The 15,348-nt window shown below is 35.7% G+C and overlaps 2 protein-coding genes across 5 annotated transcripts in view; one reads left to right on the top strand and one right to left on the bottom strand.

Annotated features, from left to right (window-relative positions):
- Positions 1–5,288, top strand: part of ERMN (ermin) — a 30,775-nt gene extending 25,487 nt beyond the window's left edge. For both annotated transcript variants that reach the window (XM_063647490.1, XM_054479014.2), the window contains one exon: positions 2,146–5,288. In XM_063647490.1, coding sequence (XP_063503560.1) covers positions 2,146–2,666 — 521 coding nt within the window. In that variant the 3' untranslated portion in view covers positions 2,667–5,288. The remainder of the gene's footprint in view (positions 1–2,145) is intronic.
- A 6,174-nt stretch (positions 5,289–11,462) lies between these two features.
- The window catches only part of GALNT5 (polypeptide N-acetylgalactosaminyltransferase 5), a 54,934-nt gene continuing 51,048 nt past the window's right edge, over positions 11,463–15,348 (bottom strand). For 2 of the 3 annotated variants that reach the window (XM_054478694.2, XM_063647489.1), the window contains exons 9-10: positions 15,187–15,348; positions 11,463–12,706 (exon numbers count right to left, since the gene is read on the bottom strand). In XM_054478694.2, the coding sequence (XP_054334669.1) occupies positions 12,566–12,706; positions 15,187–15,348 (303 nt within the window). In that variant the 3' untranslated portion in view covers positions 11,463–12,565. Of the gene's footprint in view, positions 12,707–15,186 lie in introns of those variants that run through there. The other variant, XR_010122835.1, reaches the window with a different exon arrangement.

The raw sequence follows: 15,348 nt of genomic DNA, 5'->3' as shown, positions 1-15,348 counted from the left end.
TAGCTTTGTTAGGACTTCAACAGGCAAAATATTGAAGAGACTATTGGTTGAAATATTAGAACATCACATAAAATAGTAGATGTCAAGGAGGACAGGAATGTGATTGGCTATTTCCTACATCTGCTCCCTTTGCCTGAACACCTCTCATACTATGTCTGCTTAGCAATGTAGCAACACTTAGGAAATATGTAGCAAGCAATAGACAGTGTCAAGCTGTCACATTACCAGAGATAATTTTTAAGACTTAAGGCTTCACAATATGAACTAAATAACCTCTTTGCCCTAATTTTTCTGCTTCCAATGTAACAAGCTCTCAGAGGCAGAATCTCAACCTCCTATCATCTAGAGCCCCTTTCAAATGTTTGGTCAGGAGTCCATTGCAGGTAACAGTTGTCTAGATCTTTCATTTTCATCAAATGGAGAATGAAAGCACGCTGTAGTTTTCAGCTAGATGGTCTCGCTGGTTAAGTTTTCCCTCAATGTATCCATTCCTGTTTGATGGAGTATGTTTTTCCTCCATAATAGAGGCACAGATTTTGGTGTCTTTTATCTTCACAGTGGCAAACAGCTATAAAATCTTCAAAAAGAATGTTACTGGATTAAAACATATAAAGATGCTAAAAATATTGAGGAAAAACTATAATTTAAATTCAAGGAGTAATTTTATATGTGACAATCTCATGGCTGAGTCATGAATATAAACAAAATATCACTTACTTTGGTTCTTGTGGAAAACAAAATAAAATAAAACAAAGCATAAGATTATGGCAAACATTCTAATGTGTATTTATGGATAATGTTAGGAACATTGACGGGACACTAGCAACCTGATAGCCGCTGTGTGTAACAAATTAGGGTGATCACCCATCTTTACTTCTATCTCTGTAAGTTTACTATGTATTCCCTAGAATGAGAAAACAACAAAAAAATAAAAAGAGAACTAAACACCTTGGATGAAAATGGACTTGTGAACATCTTTCAGAGAGAGTGGAATATTGTGGAGGAAAAAGACAAAGAGGAACATTGCCTCTCACCTTACTTATAGACTCTCATGGTGTCAAAAGAAAATGGTGAACTCGGGCCTGACAAGGGGTGTAACCCAGACAGATTTCGGAGTTGTGTACACCACAGACTGAAACTTCCCACAGAAGCCTTGCAGGGGTGAAGGCTCAGAGAACAACCTCAGCTTCTTTATAATTAATTCTTACCATGTTCAATAAATATTGTTGAGGGTATGCTGGTATGATCTAGCTGTTTGAAAAGTGACCAGACATGGACAGTCATCATTTTCAGTATTGGAAATGAGGATTTTTTTCTTTCTGAAATATTTTTCTAATTTTCCTTGAGGTGTGAGTGTGTGTGTGTGTGTTTGTGCGCGTGTGTGTGTATGTGTGAGAAAAAGATAAGTCCAAACAATTCCTTTTACATGTGCACGTATCCAGTTGTGACTGGCTAGACAAGAATTTTTTTTTAAGTGTGTCTCAGGGAATACCAGTCTCGCGAAATACAGTAGTCCACAACAGAGTTCTATAGAAAAATGAAGTTAGGTTGTTGACTTTCTTTCTTTTTTTTTTTTTTTTTTTTTTTTTTTTTTTTTTTTTTTACTAAAAGAATAGATTTTTATTAAGCGTTGTAAGTTTCTTTCCATCAGCATTAACAGAACAACAGACCAATTTCCATCACAGAACAACTCCTGCGGCATTCTCATTCCTTTCTGAAACTCTTCCATTAACTCCTGAAGTTTCCCCAAAGAAACATCCATTCAAACTTACATTAATAAACTATGGAGCTTTTGTGGTGAGGTGGGCCAAAAAGGCAGGGAATTTGGAATCAGGGAGTGGGAAAGAGAAATACATATTATCCAGGTTGTTGACTTTCTTACAGATTTACAATACTCATTAGCATTTCAAAGGCTTGTAAAAATTCTGAAGATGCTTATTTAACTGTATTTAATGCAGTGTTTTTGAAACTAATTTGGCTGTGTAGCCTGTTTGTGCAAAACATATTGGTAACCCACAGAATCATATCCCATAAAACATGTGTTGGGAAGTGATTAGCAAGAAAAATTATTTGGAGAATAACAGGCTAATGGCTGGGTATTTTGGAATCTCTACACATCTCATCTACCAATTGATTTTGCTACAGGGCATCAGTGGGAGAAGATTCCTCTGAGTGGCAGTAACCAGGAAATAAGAAGACAGAAGGAAAGGATTACTGAGCAACCTCTCAAAGAGGAAGAAGATGAGGACAGGAAGAACAAAGGTCACCAGGCAGCTGAAATTGAATGGCTGGGATTTCGAAAACCTAGCCAAGCTGACATGTTACATTCTAAACATGATGAGGAGCAGAAGGTTTGGGATGAAGAAATTGATGATGATGATGATGATAATTGCAATGATGATGAAGATGAAGTTCGAGTGATAGAATTTAAGAAAAAACATGAAGAGGTTTCTCAATTTAAAGAGGAAGGTGATGCAAGTGAGGACTCCCCACTGAGCAGTGCCAGTTCCCAAGCTGTGACACCTGATGAGCAGCCAACCTTAGGGAAGAAGAGTGATATCTCCAGAAATGCTTATTCCAGATACAATACAATATCCTATCGGAAAATCAGAAAGGGAAATACCAAGCAAAGAATTGATGAATTCGAGTCTATGATGCATTTATAAACTAACGGGAACTGAGAAATTCTCATGCCCACTAAAGGAAAAGCTAATTCTATTGTCCCAGGGTGCATATTTCTATGCCCTATTTGAGTTATCACCTGGAGGGAGGTGGGAGTTGACTCTCTTTTTCACTGTAGAATAATGTGGAAATAACCCTAGATAAAATTCAGTCTGATAACCTCAAATCAAAAAGCTTTAAATAAATTCTTGGGCATTTGTCTTTTAAAACTTCACTAATATAGCATTGTGCGATAAGCACTAAGCACTCAGTCCCCTGGGGGAGTCTGGCATAATTTGGCTATAAATGTAGCAATGCTTGGAAGGGTAGTCATCAAATGAGACTATTTGAGGGGACTATTTGAAATGATTCCTGTATTTCTTTTGGTATCTTTCTTCCTGTACATTGGAGTATGGAAAGTCTGGTATTAAAACCTCTCTTACTTTTAAACTTGGTTTTACAGACTCTGGCAATAAGCCTTCTAAAATTCCGTGCCTTTTCTATTATCACCAAACAATATTTTAAGTGGCTTTCCTTGGCATCTACAGAGAAAAAATTCTATAGCCCTCCTTCCTAGGTGTTACCATTCACTGAATCTTCTCACGGAGGGAGATGAGCAATTGTCAGTCAGGATAATTCTGTTTGCTAAATGTTGCCTTTATGCTTTCAAACTGAATTAAACCCATTGTGAGGTTGACACTGGGAGGGGCTAGAAGATTGGTGGGCAGCAGACTAAAGAGTTATGTTGGATAGTTTTATTTCTGTGGCTGAAAATAAAATCTTGTCTAGCACAGTTAAAGTCATTAAAAATAAAAATGACAGCTTTAGCACAATTTTAAGAAAATGCCCCTCTCTATTACCACATTTTCTCTTATTAACAGTATCTCAGAATAATTTTCTTTCCTTAGAAACCTGAGACAACGCTAGTCATAACTGTACTAGTTACTATGAAAATGGAAATAATTATCTTAGAATATTTTCAAAGTAGAGCGTGAGCATGTATTTTTAGTGAGAGAGCTCTGATAGTTGTTGGGAATATATAATTTACTGGACCTCAGCCCAAATCAAGATGCTTAAAATTGTACTTGTGGAGCTTCACTCAAACCAATGTGTCAAATAACGTATTGAATATTTATGAAAAGAGAGACTATATTTATATTCTTAGATAGTTTGTTCCACAATTTTTCATTTCATGCTTCCATATATATTACCCTGAACTTTCTATCACCACAGATAAAGATTTTGTTTTGCCCTGCAAATAAAAAGACAATTCCTTATTGTCTGAATGTAATACAGTCTTCATTGTACTATTCAACCCTTTGTTTCTTTCTTTTTCATTTTGTGAAAAACTCTGGGTTAGTCCTCTTAGATGACTGCCTATTTATGTGTAACATAAATCCCACATATTCTAATGACAACTTCTTTAATCCTTCTGGGTCATATATTATATTTCCATAGTATCACATACTATTATTTAGTTGTTTACAAGACTCCAATTTGAATTCAGGATTACAGTGCTCCTTTTATTCTTTCAAACAGATAACATAAAAGTTCTGTTACCCTCATTCTATACAACCTGTGGATTTCATGTGTTACATATCAATTTCCAGAATAAAGTGAGGGAAATCAGGTCTTTATTAATAAAGTTAGGGAGAAGATTGATGCAATAGGACAATTTCCAGTTTAATTTAGATCCTCTAATCTTTCTACATGGACAACCTGTTTTCTTTTCTGGGTTACTGTTAACCCCTACAATTTTCGACTTAACTTCAAAACACAGTATTGTGTTATCTATCACATAACAGGACCATGTTTTTAACCTACCATCAAGAGCCTGTATTTTGAGTTATTCCAACAGCGATGATGGATTCCTGTAGAACTAGAGGTGGGTGACCTATGGTTATGTGGCACGGCAATGCAAGTAGCTCTTAAGGGACTCTAATATATGCTAACGCTGGTCCTCTTAGCTCTGTGCTCTCACCAGACAATGAATGAACTATGAAACATTTAGTCAACAGAAACTATTTTAGGGTATGTTTAGTTGTTAAATGCTTCATGTTCATGGATGACACAATGTTTTTGCAAAAAAAACCCTGAAACTATTCTTTGGCATTGGTGTCCTTGGCCCTATACCGCCATCTTACATGAAAGCCACAGAGTTGAAAGCCAGAGTTAAGTGACCTCAGGTAACATAATGGTGATGGTTGGCCATCTGAGTCTTTGTAAACTAGGAAAGACAAAGGTCTGATTCAGATTGCGTGGGGGATTTTTAACATATTTGAAACTCAGGGGGAACATGATTAAGAACACAAACTGGTGGCTACACGTGAAGGTTTACTTGAGCTTTTGTGATTCAAAGTTCAGGGGTGGTAAGGACTCTGGTACCAGGGAAGAGGGAGAATTAATTTATTGTGCAAATGCTGGTATTTCTTACATGACTTTTTGTTTTCCTCTGTTGCTAGATAAATAGAAACTAATAAAAGCTCTATTTCTCTGCCAATATAAAATCTACCTTTCATATAATGCTACATTGAAGGCACAGAATTTGCTAGCAGCTCTCTCTCCCCCTACCTACCAATCTATCCACAATTTAAATAAAGAACTGCTGTGTCTGACTTACTCTTCAATAAAAGTTTGTGTCTTTATTTCTGGTTTCTAGACTTTATTTTCTTTAGCTGCCTTTTAAACTTTAGAAATAATCCTTGTATATCAGCAGCTACTAAGATAATTAATGAATGCCTCTTCAGAAATCAAGAGAACACTTTATTTTAATTCATTTGCATTATTTATTTCAAAAAGGTCTTAAAATGATTGTATATAAAATTGTAAAAAGGATTTCTGGTAGGTAGATATGTAATACACATGAAAAATTTTTATCATTTTTTAAGGAACTGAGATACTGTTTAAGATGCATCTTAACACGAACAACTTGAAGAAATCTCTGTAATCATCAGAGTAATACATTTAAACTATGCTGACATTTTCATAGCAATTGTTTCTGCATATTTACATGGGATCGTACTTTTGGCACATTTTCAAATGGAGAACGGACATTTAAGTTTTTCAATGTGATACAGAAAACATTTAAAATAAGTAATAATAGAAAATTATGGAGAAGGATAAAGCACCAGAGTATAATAAAGAAGAAATATGTTTGACAGTATGAGAAAGGCAACCACTTCTCTTAAAACTTGAACTTTCATCACTCTAAAAAACAATAGGATTGTAAAATGCAATGTCAAAAACTATATTTGCCAATATTGAAATATCACACAGAAACCTACCACAATGAATATGGGTTTCTGATAACCCCTACAATATTCTACTTAACTTCAAAACTCAGTATTGTTTAAAGACAATGAAAATGTGTATATAGTTCACGAAGAACATGAGATAACTGAGCCAGGCAATCAATACAAACACAATGACATGGGTAGTAGTAAGCAGCTGAACTCACTCAGAACATGGCAAACTACAAAATCAAATGATGATCTCTAGTAGCTAACTGCCAGCACAGGAGAATTTTGGAAATGAATTTAGAAAGTAATTTGGATGTTTACCTAGAATTTAAAGTTACATACTTGATTCCTTCTTTATAATAACTTCAGTTGATCAGATGCAGAAAAAAGTACTTTAAAATGTTTAATTCCAACATCCTTTATACTGCACAGTTTTAGTTTTATTCTCCCCTTAGCAAATGTTTTCAGGCAATCCTTAACACAATTCACTTAATCTTTGGCTTTTCAGCTAATATGTATAAAACTAGCAAATTTGGGGTAGTTGTTTGAAGCAGAAGATGTGTGTAATCTTCAACTAAATAACAAGCACCCTGATAATTAAGAACTTGATTACTCCTTCAGGTTTGGAAAATGGTATCCAGAGTGTAAGTTCACTTGAGATACTTTTGTGCAGAAGGCCAGATGCAGAAAAAGCTATACACCTGAAAGAGTTGAAAATATCCAAAAACATTTTATTTTCTTTATGTTGTGAGTAGAAACTCTTGATATTTCTTTCTTCCAGATCAAAGCATCAAAAAATATATTGATACATATATATATATACACACATACAATATATTTACAAAAATTGCTATGTTTTTGAATGGTCACTTAAAAATCTATTCATGCTACGAAAAATTTTAATTTAACATCTAATATAAAGGGTTTATTATATAGATGCTTATGACCAATATCCTTAAACTGGTAAATATCTGTCAATCAATAATAAAACAGAAAGCTCTTGTTTTTGAAAAAATTATTTATTACTTATTTGATGGTGACTCATTATTAGAAACAGCATATTAGAAGTTGCTGTATTTGCTGGAAAATGAGAATTTTCCCTTTTGTTTTGTTTGTGTTTTTACAAAGCAAAGATTCACATAAACTTGCAAAGGGACTCTAATTGAAATGATAACTATTGTTCCATTAGGCTGAAAACAGAGGCATTAAATCTGTTTAGTGTGATGTTATTTTTTTCTTTCTTTGAGATATAGACACCACCAACACCTGGAATACCATCCATTAAGCCTCATTAGGGATATATAATACTTTATATGGCTTATTCCAAACTGTCAAAAAATAAATATTTTGTACAATATCTCTGGTTAATGTTTTTTTTTTTTCTAATTGTAAGGCATTTTGTCTTGTAGCAACTATTGAGTAACCCATGCAAAAGTTGTTGCAAAAGCACAGTAGTGACAATCCACATAAGGAGTAGGAATAAAAAGTCATGGTTTGTGTTTTAAAGGACTCCAACTTTTTAACTTTTTATTTCTGCTCAAGATGAGCAATCTGCTAGCTTTGATTAAAGGTTGGAGGGATCAAGAGTTGGTAATATTAATACAGGAGTCATTAAAATTTATTTTAGGCCATTAGAAAGGGTAAAATAGTTCTCGGTGGATTTTTCCTTTAATAAAAATCAGCCCCCAAGCCATTTATTTTCTAACAAAAAGCAGCCTGAAAAGTCAAGATGCAAGTATAGATATGCAAGCTAGAGGCTCGCATATGTAAAGCTAGCAGCTGTACCTGGAAGCCAGGCACATTCAATATGGCGATTCCTGCTCCCTTTTCCTTGTCACCAGGTGTGCGGGTGTCATGGCACCGGTGACCAGTGAAGTAAAGCCACGTGTGCAAATGTCATGGTGACAGCCAGGTAGAAGCTACCTTTGCATAATAAAAGATTAGGGTGGGAGGGCCAGTCTTTTCACTGGCTATGTAAGTAGTACACCTGGTTAAACCAATCCCTGGACCCTATGTAAATCAATCACCACCTCCTCAAGCCTCTGTATGAAATCAATCAAATCTTGCCTCAAACCCAGAAAACCCTCTCTTGAGCAACTGGCTTTCTCAACATGAGGAAGCTTTCTCACTCTCTTCTTTATCTATTAAACTTTCCACTCCTAAACCCACTCCTCATGTGTGTCTGTGTCCTGAATTCTTTCTTGGCGTGAGACAATGAACCATGGGTATTTCCCCAGAAAATGGAGCTTTTTCAATATTATTCACAGAGAAAGAATCCTCCACATGTCCACTTCTTTCTTTCACATTTGGTCCAGGAGATGAAAAAGAATAGGTTCTGCATGAAGTCAAAGAGGCAGATCACAGCAAAACATGTGGGGGTAGCCATGTTTATACCTACACATCAATTGGTTACCACAGAGAGAGAGAGACCTTGCTTCTTTTTTCTGTTCATACAACATCCAAAAGAGGCCAAAGAAGTTTAATTCAATCTCATCTCAATACTGTGGCATCAGTAATCTGAGACCAAGAAACTTTTAAATGCACCCACCTGAGATGACAGCCCTATGTAAAGAAGAAAGTTAATTATATAGCAGCATGGTATAGTGAGAGAAATTTTTTTTTGAGCCAGATAAAATGGAAACTGGGCTTTATCTCTTACTTGTGGGATGACCTTGGGCAATTTACCAAATTCCTCATCTGTATATGGGAGTTATCCTTCTTGTTCATATAACAGGGAGCATGAGAGTCATTTCATGAGTTGTACCCATCAGTGAGATGGGACACACATAGCGCCTACACAAATAGTACCTACACATACTCAATGATAATTAGTTCTTTTCTTTTTTCCCATCACCCACTGTCATTTTTTTGTTTTTAATCCAAGATTTTGGGGCTTTCTTCTGAGGTAAAAATTATTATTATTATTATTTTTGAGATGGAGTCTTGCTCTGTTGTCTAGGCTGGAGTGCAGTGGCGCAATCTCGGCTCACTGCAACCTCCACCTCCCGGGTACAAGCAATTCTCCTGCCTCAGCCTCCCAAGTAGCTGGGATTACAGGCGCCCACCACCATGCCCAGCTGATTTTTGTATTTTTAGTAGAGACAGGGTTTCACCATGTTGCCCAGGCTGGTCTTGAACTCCCGACTTCATAATCCACCCACCTTGGCCTCCTAAAGTGCTAGGATTACAGGTGTGAGCCACTGGGCCTCGTTGGTAAATATTTTTTCTTGTATTCTGAATATAGGAATTCAGAGATGTTAAAACAAAGAAAGATGGTACTCTCTGGCATGTTTCAACCTCATTCTATTGCATGAGTGCCTGCTAGAAATAATTATAAGCCATTCATGAAATCAAGGTTGGTTGGGAATATTGGACTCCTATACACTGTAAATGGTATCTTTGCCCCTCTGCAGTCCCAAACTAATACTAGAAGCAAGGTGTTTTAATATCTAAAAGAATGTTTCCAAATTAGTGTGGTGAAGCTAATAATACATCGTGATCATGGCACATGGTGGTTTGCTATGAATGACAGCTGAGGGGATGTCAGCAAGCAGTATTAAGCAAATTTGATGCTGGTGATGAAACACAGTTGTACCAACAACAGCTGTGTCAGCTTACAAGCGAGTAGGGCAGAAGCGCTGGGTAACTGTTGAAAAGGGGAAAGAAATTGTGCAAACTGAAAAGTCTCAGAAGCACTTAGATGGCTTGGTAAGTTGGTTAGTGCTGTCAAATATTATCAAGACCACCCTTGTATTCAAGGTAACAAGATGCATAGACTTTTTTTTTTTTTTAAAGAAAAGGCAATGACCTAAGCTAATCCAGGGAAAAATCTGTAGCTCCTATAACACAGCCTCCTATTGAAGAATTCAGTGCTGATTAGGACCTGTCTCATTCAAAAGTTTATCACTAGAAGTACCAGAAGACCGAGTAGCATGTATACCTTTATTCTAATCTCCTGAAAAAATTTAGAAGGCTATGCTTAAGAAAATATTGGTAGTAGATTTAATAATAAATCAATACACTCAAGTTTAGGCCCATATAGATTCCCAACTAGTGATCAGTTCCTTGCTTCTTAGAGTAACTGAGCAAATATATGATAAAAGCAATGTATAAAATTCTATCCAAGAACAAATTTGTGATGTTCGAAAACGATTCTTTGTTATATTGACAATATAGATTTAAATATAGCTTTATATAATAAGTTTGTCAAGGTAAAGTCAGAAAGGATGTGAACTGAGAGGACTGCAGAAGGTTCTGCTAAGGAAAAAAATCCAACTTCCTTTAGCCGATATACCGAAAGATAAGTGTATTCAAAACACAATTCATTTTTTTTCAGAACAGAGTTGACTTCTTTGTGGAAACTATTTTTGGATAAAAAGAGAGCCTATATACCCAGGGGAAAAAAACCTCTCAACATTTTTTAATTACATGAAGAATTACATGAGGCACCTAGCATGTTCAGTTTGTCAGTAACTCAATTAGTCTTTTGACAACTGACTTGCGTCCCCCCACCCCCTTGCCCCATATGGCTCTGTTTTGAAAAGAATTACAGTCATGCATCATTTAATAACACAAATACATTCTGAGAAATGTGTCATTAGGCAATTTCATCATTGTGTGAACATCAGAGTGTACTTACACAAACCTAGATGGTGTAGGTAGCCTACTACACACCTAGGCTATATGGAATCCCTGTTGCTCCTAGGTTACAAATTTGTGCATGTTACTGTATTGAACACTGTAGGCTATTGTAACATCATGGCGAGTATTTGTGTATCTAAACATATCTAAACCTAGAAAAGCACAGTAAAGATACCATATTATTAGTATAATCTTTTGGGACCAATGTCAAATATATGGTTCATTGTTGACTAAAACATCATTATGTGTCATATAACTGTATCTCATTTTCTAGTCATTCTCTTACTCATCTGCAGTTTTCAATTATTTGAAGAAAACATCTTAAATATGTTACAAATGTGCAGAAATAGTTCTTTTTCCATTCTTAATTATAGTTTTGCTTTTATGTAACTCATTAGGAGTTAAAATTAAATGTTAAACTAGGAGTCAGAACGAAAGATACCTAGTTTCACAATCATCTCAACTGAACAAAGATTTAAATTTAAAAAAAGAAAAAACATATTAACAAGAATATAGTATGGTTGTCCTCCAGGGACCCAATCCCAGCAAAGAAATTTGTGTATCTCTTTCTAAGGAATTCTGTGAAGCAGATTTGTTAGGGCCAGTGACCTGAGGCAATAGAATGAGCCCTGTCTCTGGAAACCTGAATTCTAATCTTGATTCTTTGACTAATTGCTTGGGTTTTAATATTTTTAGGTAATTTGTCCTCTCAGCATCAGTTTTCTTACCAAAATGAATGCAAAGGCTATCCTGATTTCTAAGGCGTCTTCTGGTATGCCAAAGTATTGGTATGCTTAAGATTAGAGGCTTTATTTGGATGAAATCAGTTATTTAACTTTTCCCAAATTTGTCAGTGTTTTCAGTGGGTTCACACTGAGGGCTTTACTCTTTTTTCCTTCATAGAGATACTAGATCCCCTTCTTTCTTTGGCCGAGTCCAGGGGAATTTTTTCTTAACTCTCTTCCTAAGACTTGTTTACCTCATTCCTTTCCCCTTTCATGATGTTTCCTTCACTTTATTTTCCCTTTGAAATATTTTAGAACCCATTTTTAGCATATTTCATCCCTGTGAATGCTACTATATCTAAAGTAGTATTTTATTATTTTTATATAAAAGAAACTTTCAGCAGCTCTATTTCTGCTTTACTCATTTCAACTCCTCTTACTTGGCCCTGCACTAGAGTGCATTCAATGCTTAAATGCATTTTTGGTTACTACAGTGTGTTATAATCCAGCCTTTTTTCATTGCCTTTAAAAAAAATCCACACGAATCTAGGAAGTTATTGGTATCACAAATCTTTAAAATTGTAGTTTTAAAAGCACAAAATGAGCTGAAACAGTGTTCATACCTAGAATTAAATAAGCATTTGAAGGCCTCTTCTTCCTCACTTAAATTTTTTTCCACTGATTCAGATTGGGAAAAACTATTACGTAATTTAGATCAAAATGCTGCCATCAAGCAGGGTTACCAGCAGTAGATCAATACTATTTCAGACTGTTAGGTAAGCACGCATGTAGTCAGGAGGGATTTCACAAACGTGATAGCTGTGGGCATCTGAGGTCTTCTAGCCATAAGAACTCAAGAAATTTTTGTTTGATGAAAAAATCCCCAAATAAAGGACTAAGTTAAGTTCTCATTGATCATTCCTACTTATGGGCCAGAAGAGCTGATTATTATCAAACATTGTCATTGGGAATATCTTCATGCTTTCCCAAGTCCTTCTGTCTTCATTTCCAGTTACCTGTTAGCTTTCACAGGGAAATTTGCAGGATGAGGTCTAGCATAGGGTGGAAAGCAGGCAATTCAAAAGGCCACCCAGTTCTGAAGAAAGACTTCAGTCCAATGTTGGACTGTTTTCCTGAGTTATCTTTTGGTATTCCAAATATTGTCATTTATTAAAAATCTTCCATTCAAATGCTATTAAAATTGAAAATTTAAACTACCGCTGAGAAATATAGTTACCAAGTTCAGTGTTATTTTCACAGTATTTAATGGGTTTACTATATAAAAACATCAGTTACACTTCAGGCTTCATAATATTTTTCAAATTTCCACTTTTGATATGGCTTCACTGGGTCACAGGCAGCTACTTTCAGGATCTTTTGAGAAAAATTTCCTTCCAAGCATAATAATTGCTGACTGTTTTCAAAAACAATGTGATTCACCTGGAAAGAAAGAAAAGCTGGGAATGAGCCACAGGCTGAATTTGATAACTGCAATATAAAGAAATGAAAACCAATTAAAAACAACTGACAGGCAGTTATATTTTTGATTTTTAAGAATCCTTCTGAACTAAATTATTAACATAAACACAGACTTTGAAAAGTATTAAATTTGTCTCTGTCTCAGACTAAGTAATCATCCTCCACCAAGCTATAAGACTTTTAAATCCTCAGGAGGCAAAAGAAAAATTTTTTGATGACATGGCTGAGAACTATACTCTTTAAAGAGAAAACATTACAGACGACATCTATTGGATTTGATAGATGATAACTACTTCTTTGATGGTAAAGAAAAAATACATACCGTAACAAAAAGTTAATTAATTTTTAAGGTAGGTGTCTTTGTGAGTTTGGATTACAAAATTCTGGAAGTGAAGTATTTTATTTATGAGCTCCTTACCATCATCTCTGACAATTCATAATAACTGATGTCCAAAATCCAGATTAGGAAAAAGTCAACAGCATTAAAGAAAGTTATATTATTGCTTAATATTTAGTGAATATCCTAGAAATGGTAGATAAATTAGATAGACCTTACTAATGGTTTATATATTTTTTCATCTATAAATCTTCTCGATTACTTATGACTATGACAAAGACAATCTTAATTACACATGTTGTTTTTAAACTTTAAAAAGTTATCAAACAGGGGTGACTTTCATAATAATTTATTTTAAAGATTGCTCCTACAAAAGTATTGTCACCCTTGCAGGATTTTGGAAATACGATGCTTGAGTATTGTCAAGGATTTTTAAGAAAGTCTCATTTTATACTTCTCTTGTTGTTTAAGACTTACAGGTACTGGGGGACCTAGTAGCAATAGCATGAAAACTACTGAAAAACTGAAAAAAGGAAGAAAGCTGATCACAAAGCTACTCATCTCCAGGACATTTGGTAACATCAAAAGGGAAACCCAAGACAGAATGCAGCTGTGTAAAATGTTCCAAAGTCATAGGTACAAACAAGGTAGGGAAAAGGCTTTCTAATTTTTGCTATCTTAACTAAATTACCTCCTTTACCAAATCAGCTTACGGCTTAAGAGAAACTGCTATGCTTGAACTCTTTCCCAAGATTCAATTCTGGAGATGAAGAATGTGTTTTAGTTCTCGTTCTTATTCATATTCTCTCTCTCTCACTCTCTCTCTCTTTACCCCATCCCCCCCTTTCTCCTTCCGTCCCTCCTGGCTTTGGCACAGGGAGAAGGTAAGATGTAAGTTATTCACTACACTACATGTTTATGGATTTCCTAACACTATGCAAAATAAAATTAGCAGCATATATGCTAATAATTCCTAATCTTTCTGAATAACTCAATAATAACCATTATTACTAAAGAGAAAAAACTGTCCAGAAAGAATTGAAATACAACAGAGAAGATCTAATGGGAGAAATGTTGGAGAATACATTACTCAGGCCCCAGTTTTGGCTCTGACCAGGAAGAAAAATGTTGAGAAGGGAATAGTCATTGGCTGTGTTGTTAAAAGGAATGGAGGCACCTAAAGGAAGCAAAGGTGCTTACTTTGGGGATAGCCCTGGACAAACTGAGAGTCTCCAAATACCCAAATATTTACTGTAGACAGTAGATTTGGTGGCTACCTGCTAGAGAGATGGTAGAAAATTTAAGAAGGCAATTCTGAGACTATTCTCGCCAACCCCAAGCTCCTACACCAAGGCTTATGACTCCGTATTCTGTTAAAATGTAATTGGGACAAATGGAGAGGACTTTGAGAATGAATACAGTAGACCAGGAATGTTCTGGTAAATGGAACAACTGGACCTTCAGAAAAGTATCCCTGATCCAGTAACATCTTCCAATTTCTGTGGTATAAATACTCCCAATATGGCCAGTTTCAAGCTACCAATGTGGTATGATTGAATGCAAAGCTGGCAAGGGTGCGCACAAGCGGCTCCAGTGAGCTGGTGAGAGTTGGCTCCAGCAGACCCTTAGAAGCCCCGGTCTCTGGGTACCACAGGGGATGGGAAGAGTCTCCTATGGAAAGGGGGCAGAATGAGGAACCAGATTCACTCTAAAGGGCAGAACTTGTAGGAGACATGCTGCTTCCTGTGTTGCCCATGTCCTCTCCTTATAAGCATTTCTGATGACCAGTGGGGACCAATTCTAGCCTTTAAGCCTGACTTTTGGTGTTGTTGATTGACTGAAGCAAATGATAGCAATGTAACTAGAAGAACTTGGTGATTTCTATTTAAAATAACTCATTTGAAATAAATTTTAAAAAAGAAAAAAAAAGGACTTGTCAACTTTCAAAAGATACCCATGCATCTCTGTGAGTGAACTTTTACATAATCCCATTGTCACAAACACACAAAACTTCTGATTGAGGAAGATGACAATGAGAATTTTATGTCCTATTTGATCAAAAGTCAAATTTGTCGTAAAGAAGAGGTACCAATCTTTTGCTTACCAGTTCTGGATGAAAGACTGATGTTGATTTATGCAGCCATTTTAGCCCTTTGTTTCTGTTATCACAAGGGTGCAGCCTTACAGCTCCTTTATCAGGGATGGGGGCTATACACCATTCTCCACATTTAATAAGTCTTAACCAGGTGTAATTAAATTGTTGAAG

This window comes from Pongo pygmaeus, chromosome 11 (assembly GCF_028885625.2).
Source record: "Pongo pygmaeus isolate AG05252 chromosome 11, NHGRI_mPonPyg2-v2.0_pri, whole genome shotgun sequence".
In the NCBI taxonomy this organism is placed as follows: Eukaryota; Metazoa; Chordata; class Mammalia; order Primates; family Hominidae; genus Pongo; species Pongo pygmaeus.
Note: the sequence above shows the minus strand (reverse complement) of the source record. Positions and strands in the feature narration are given on the sequence as shown.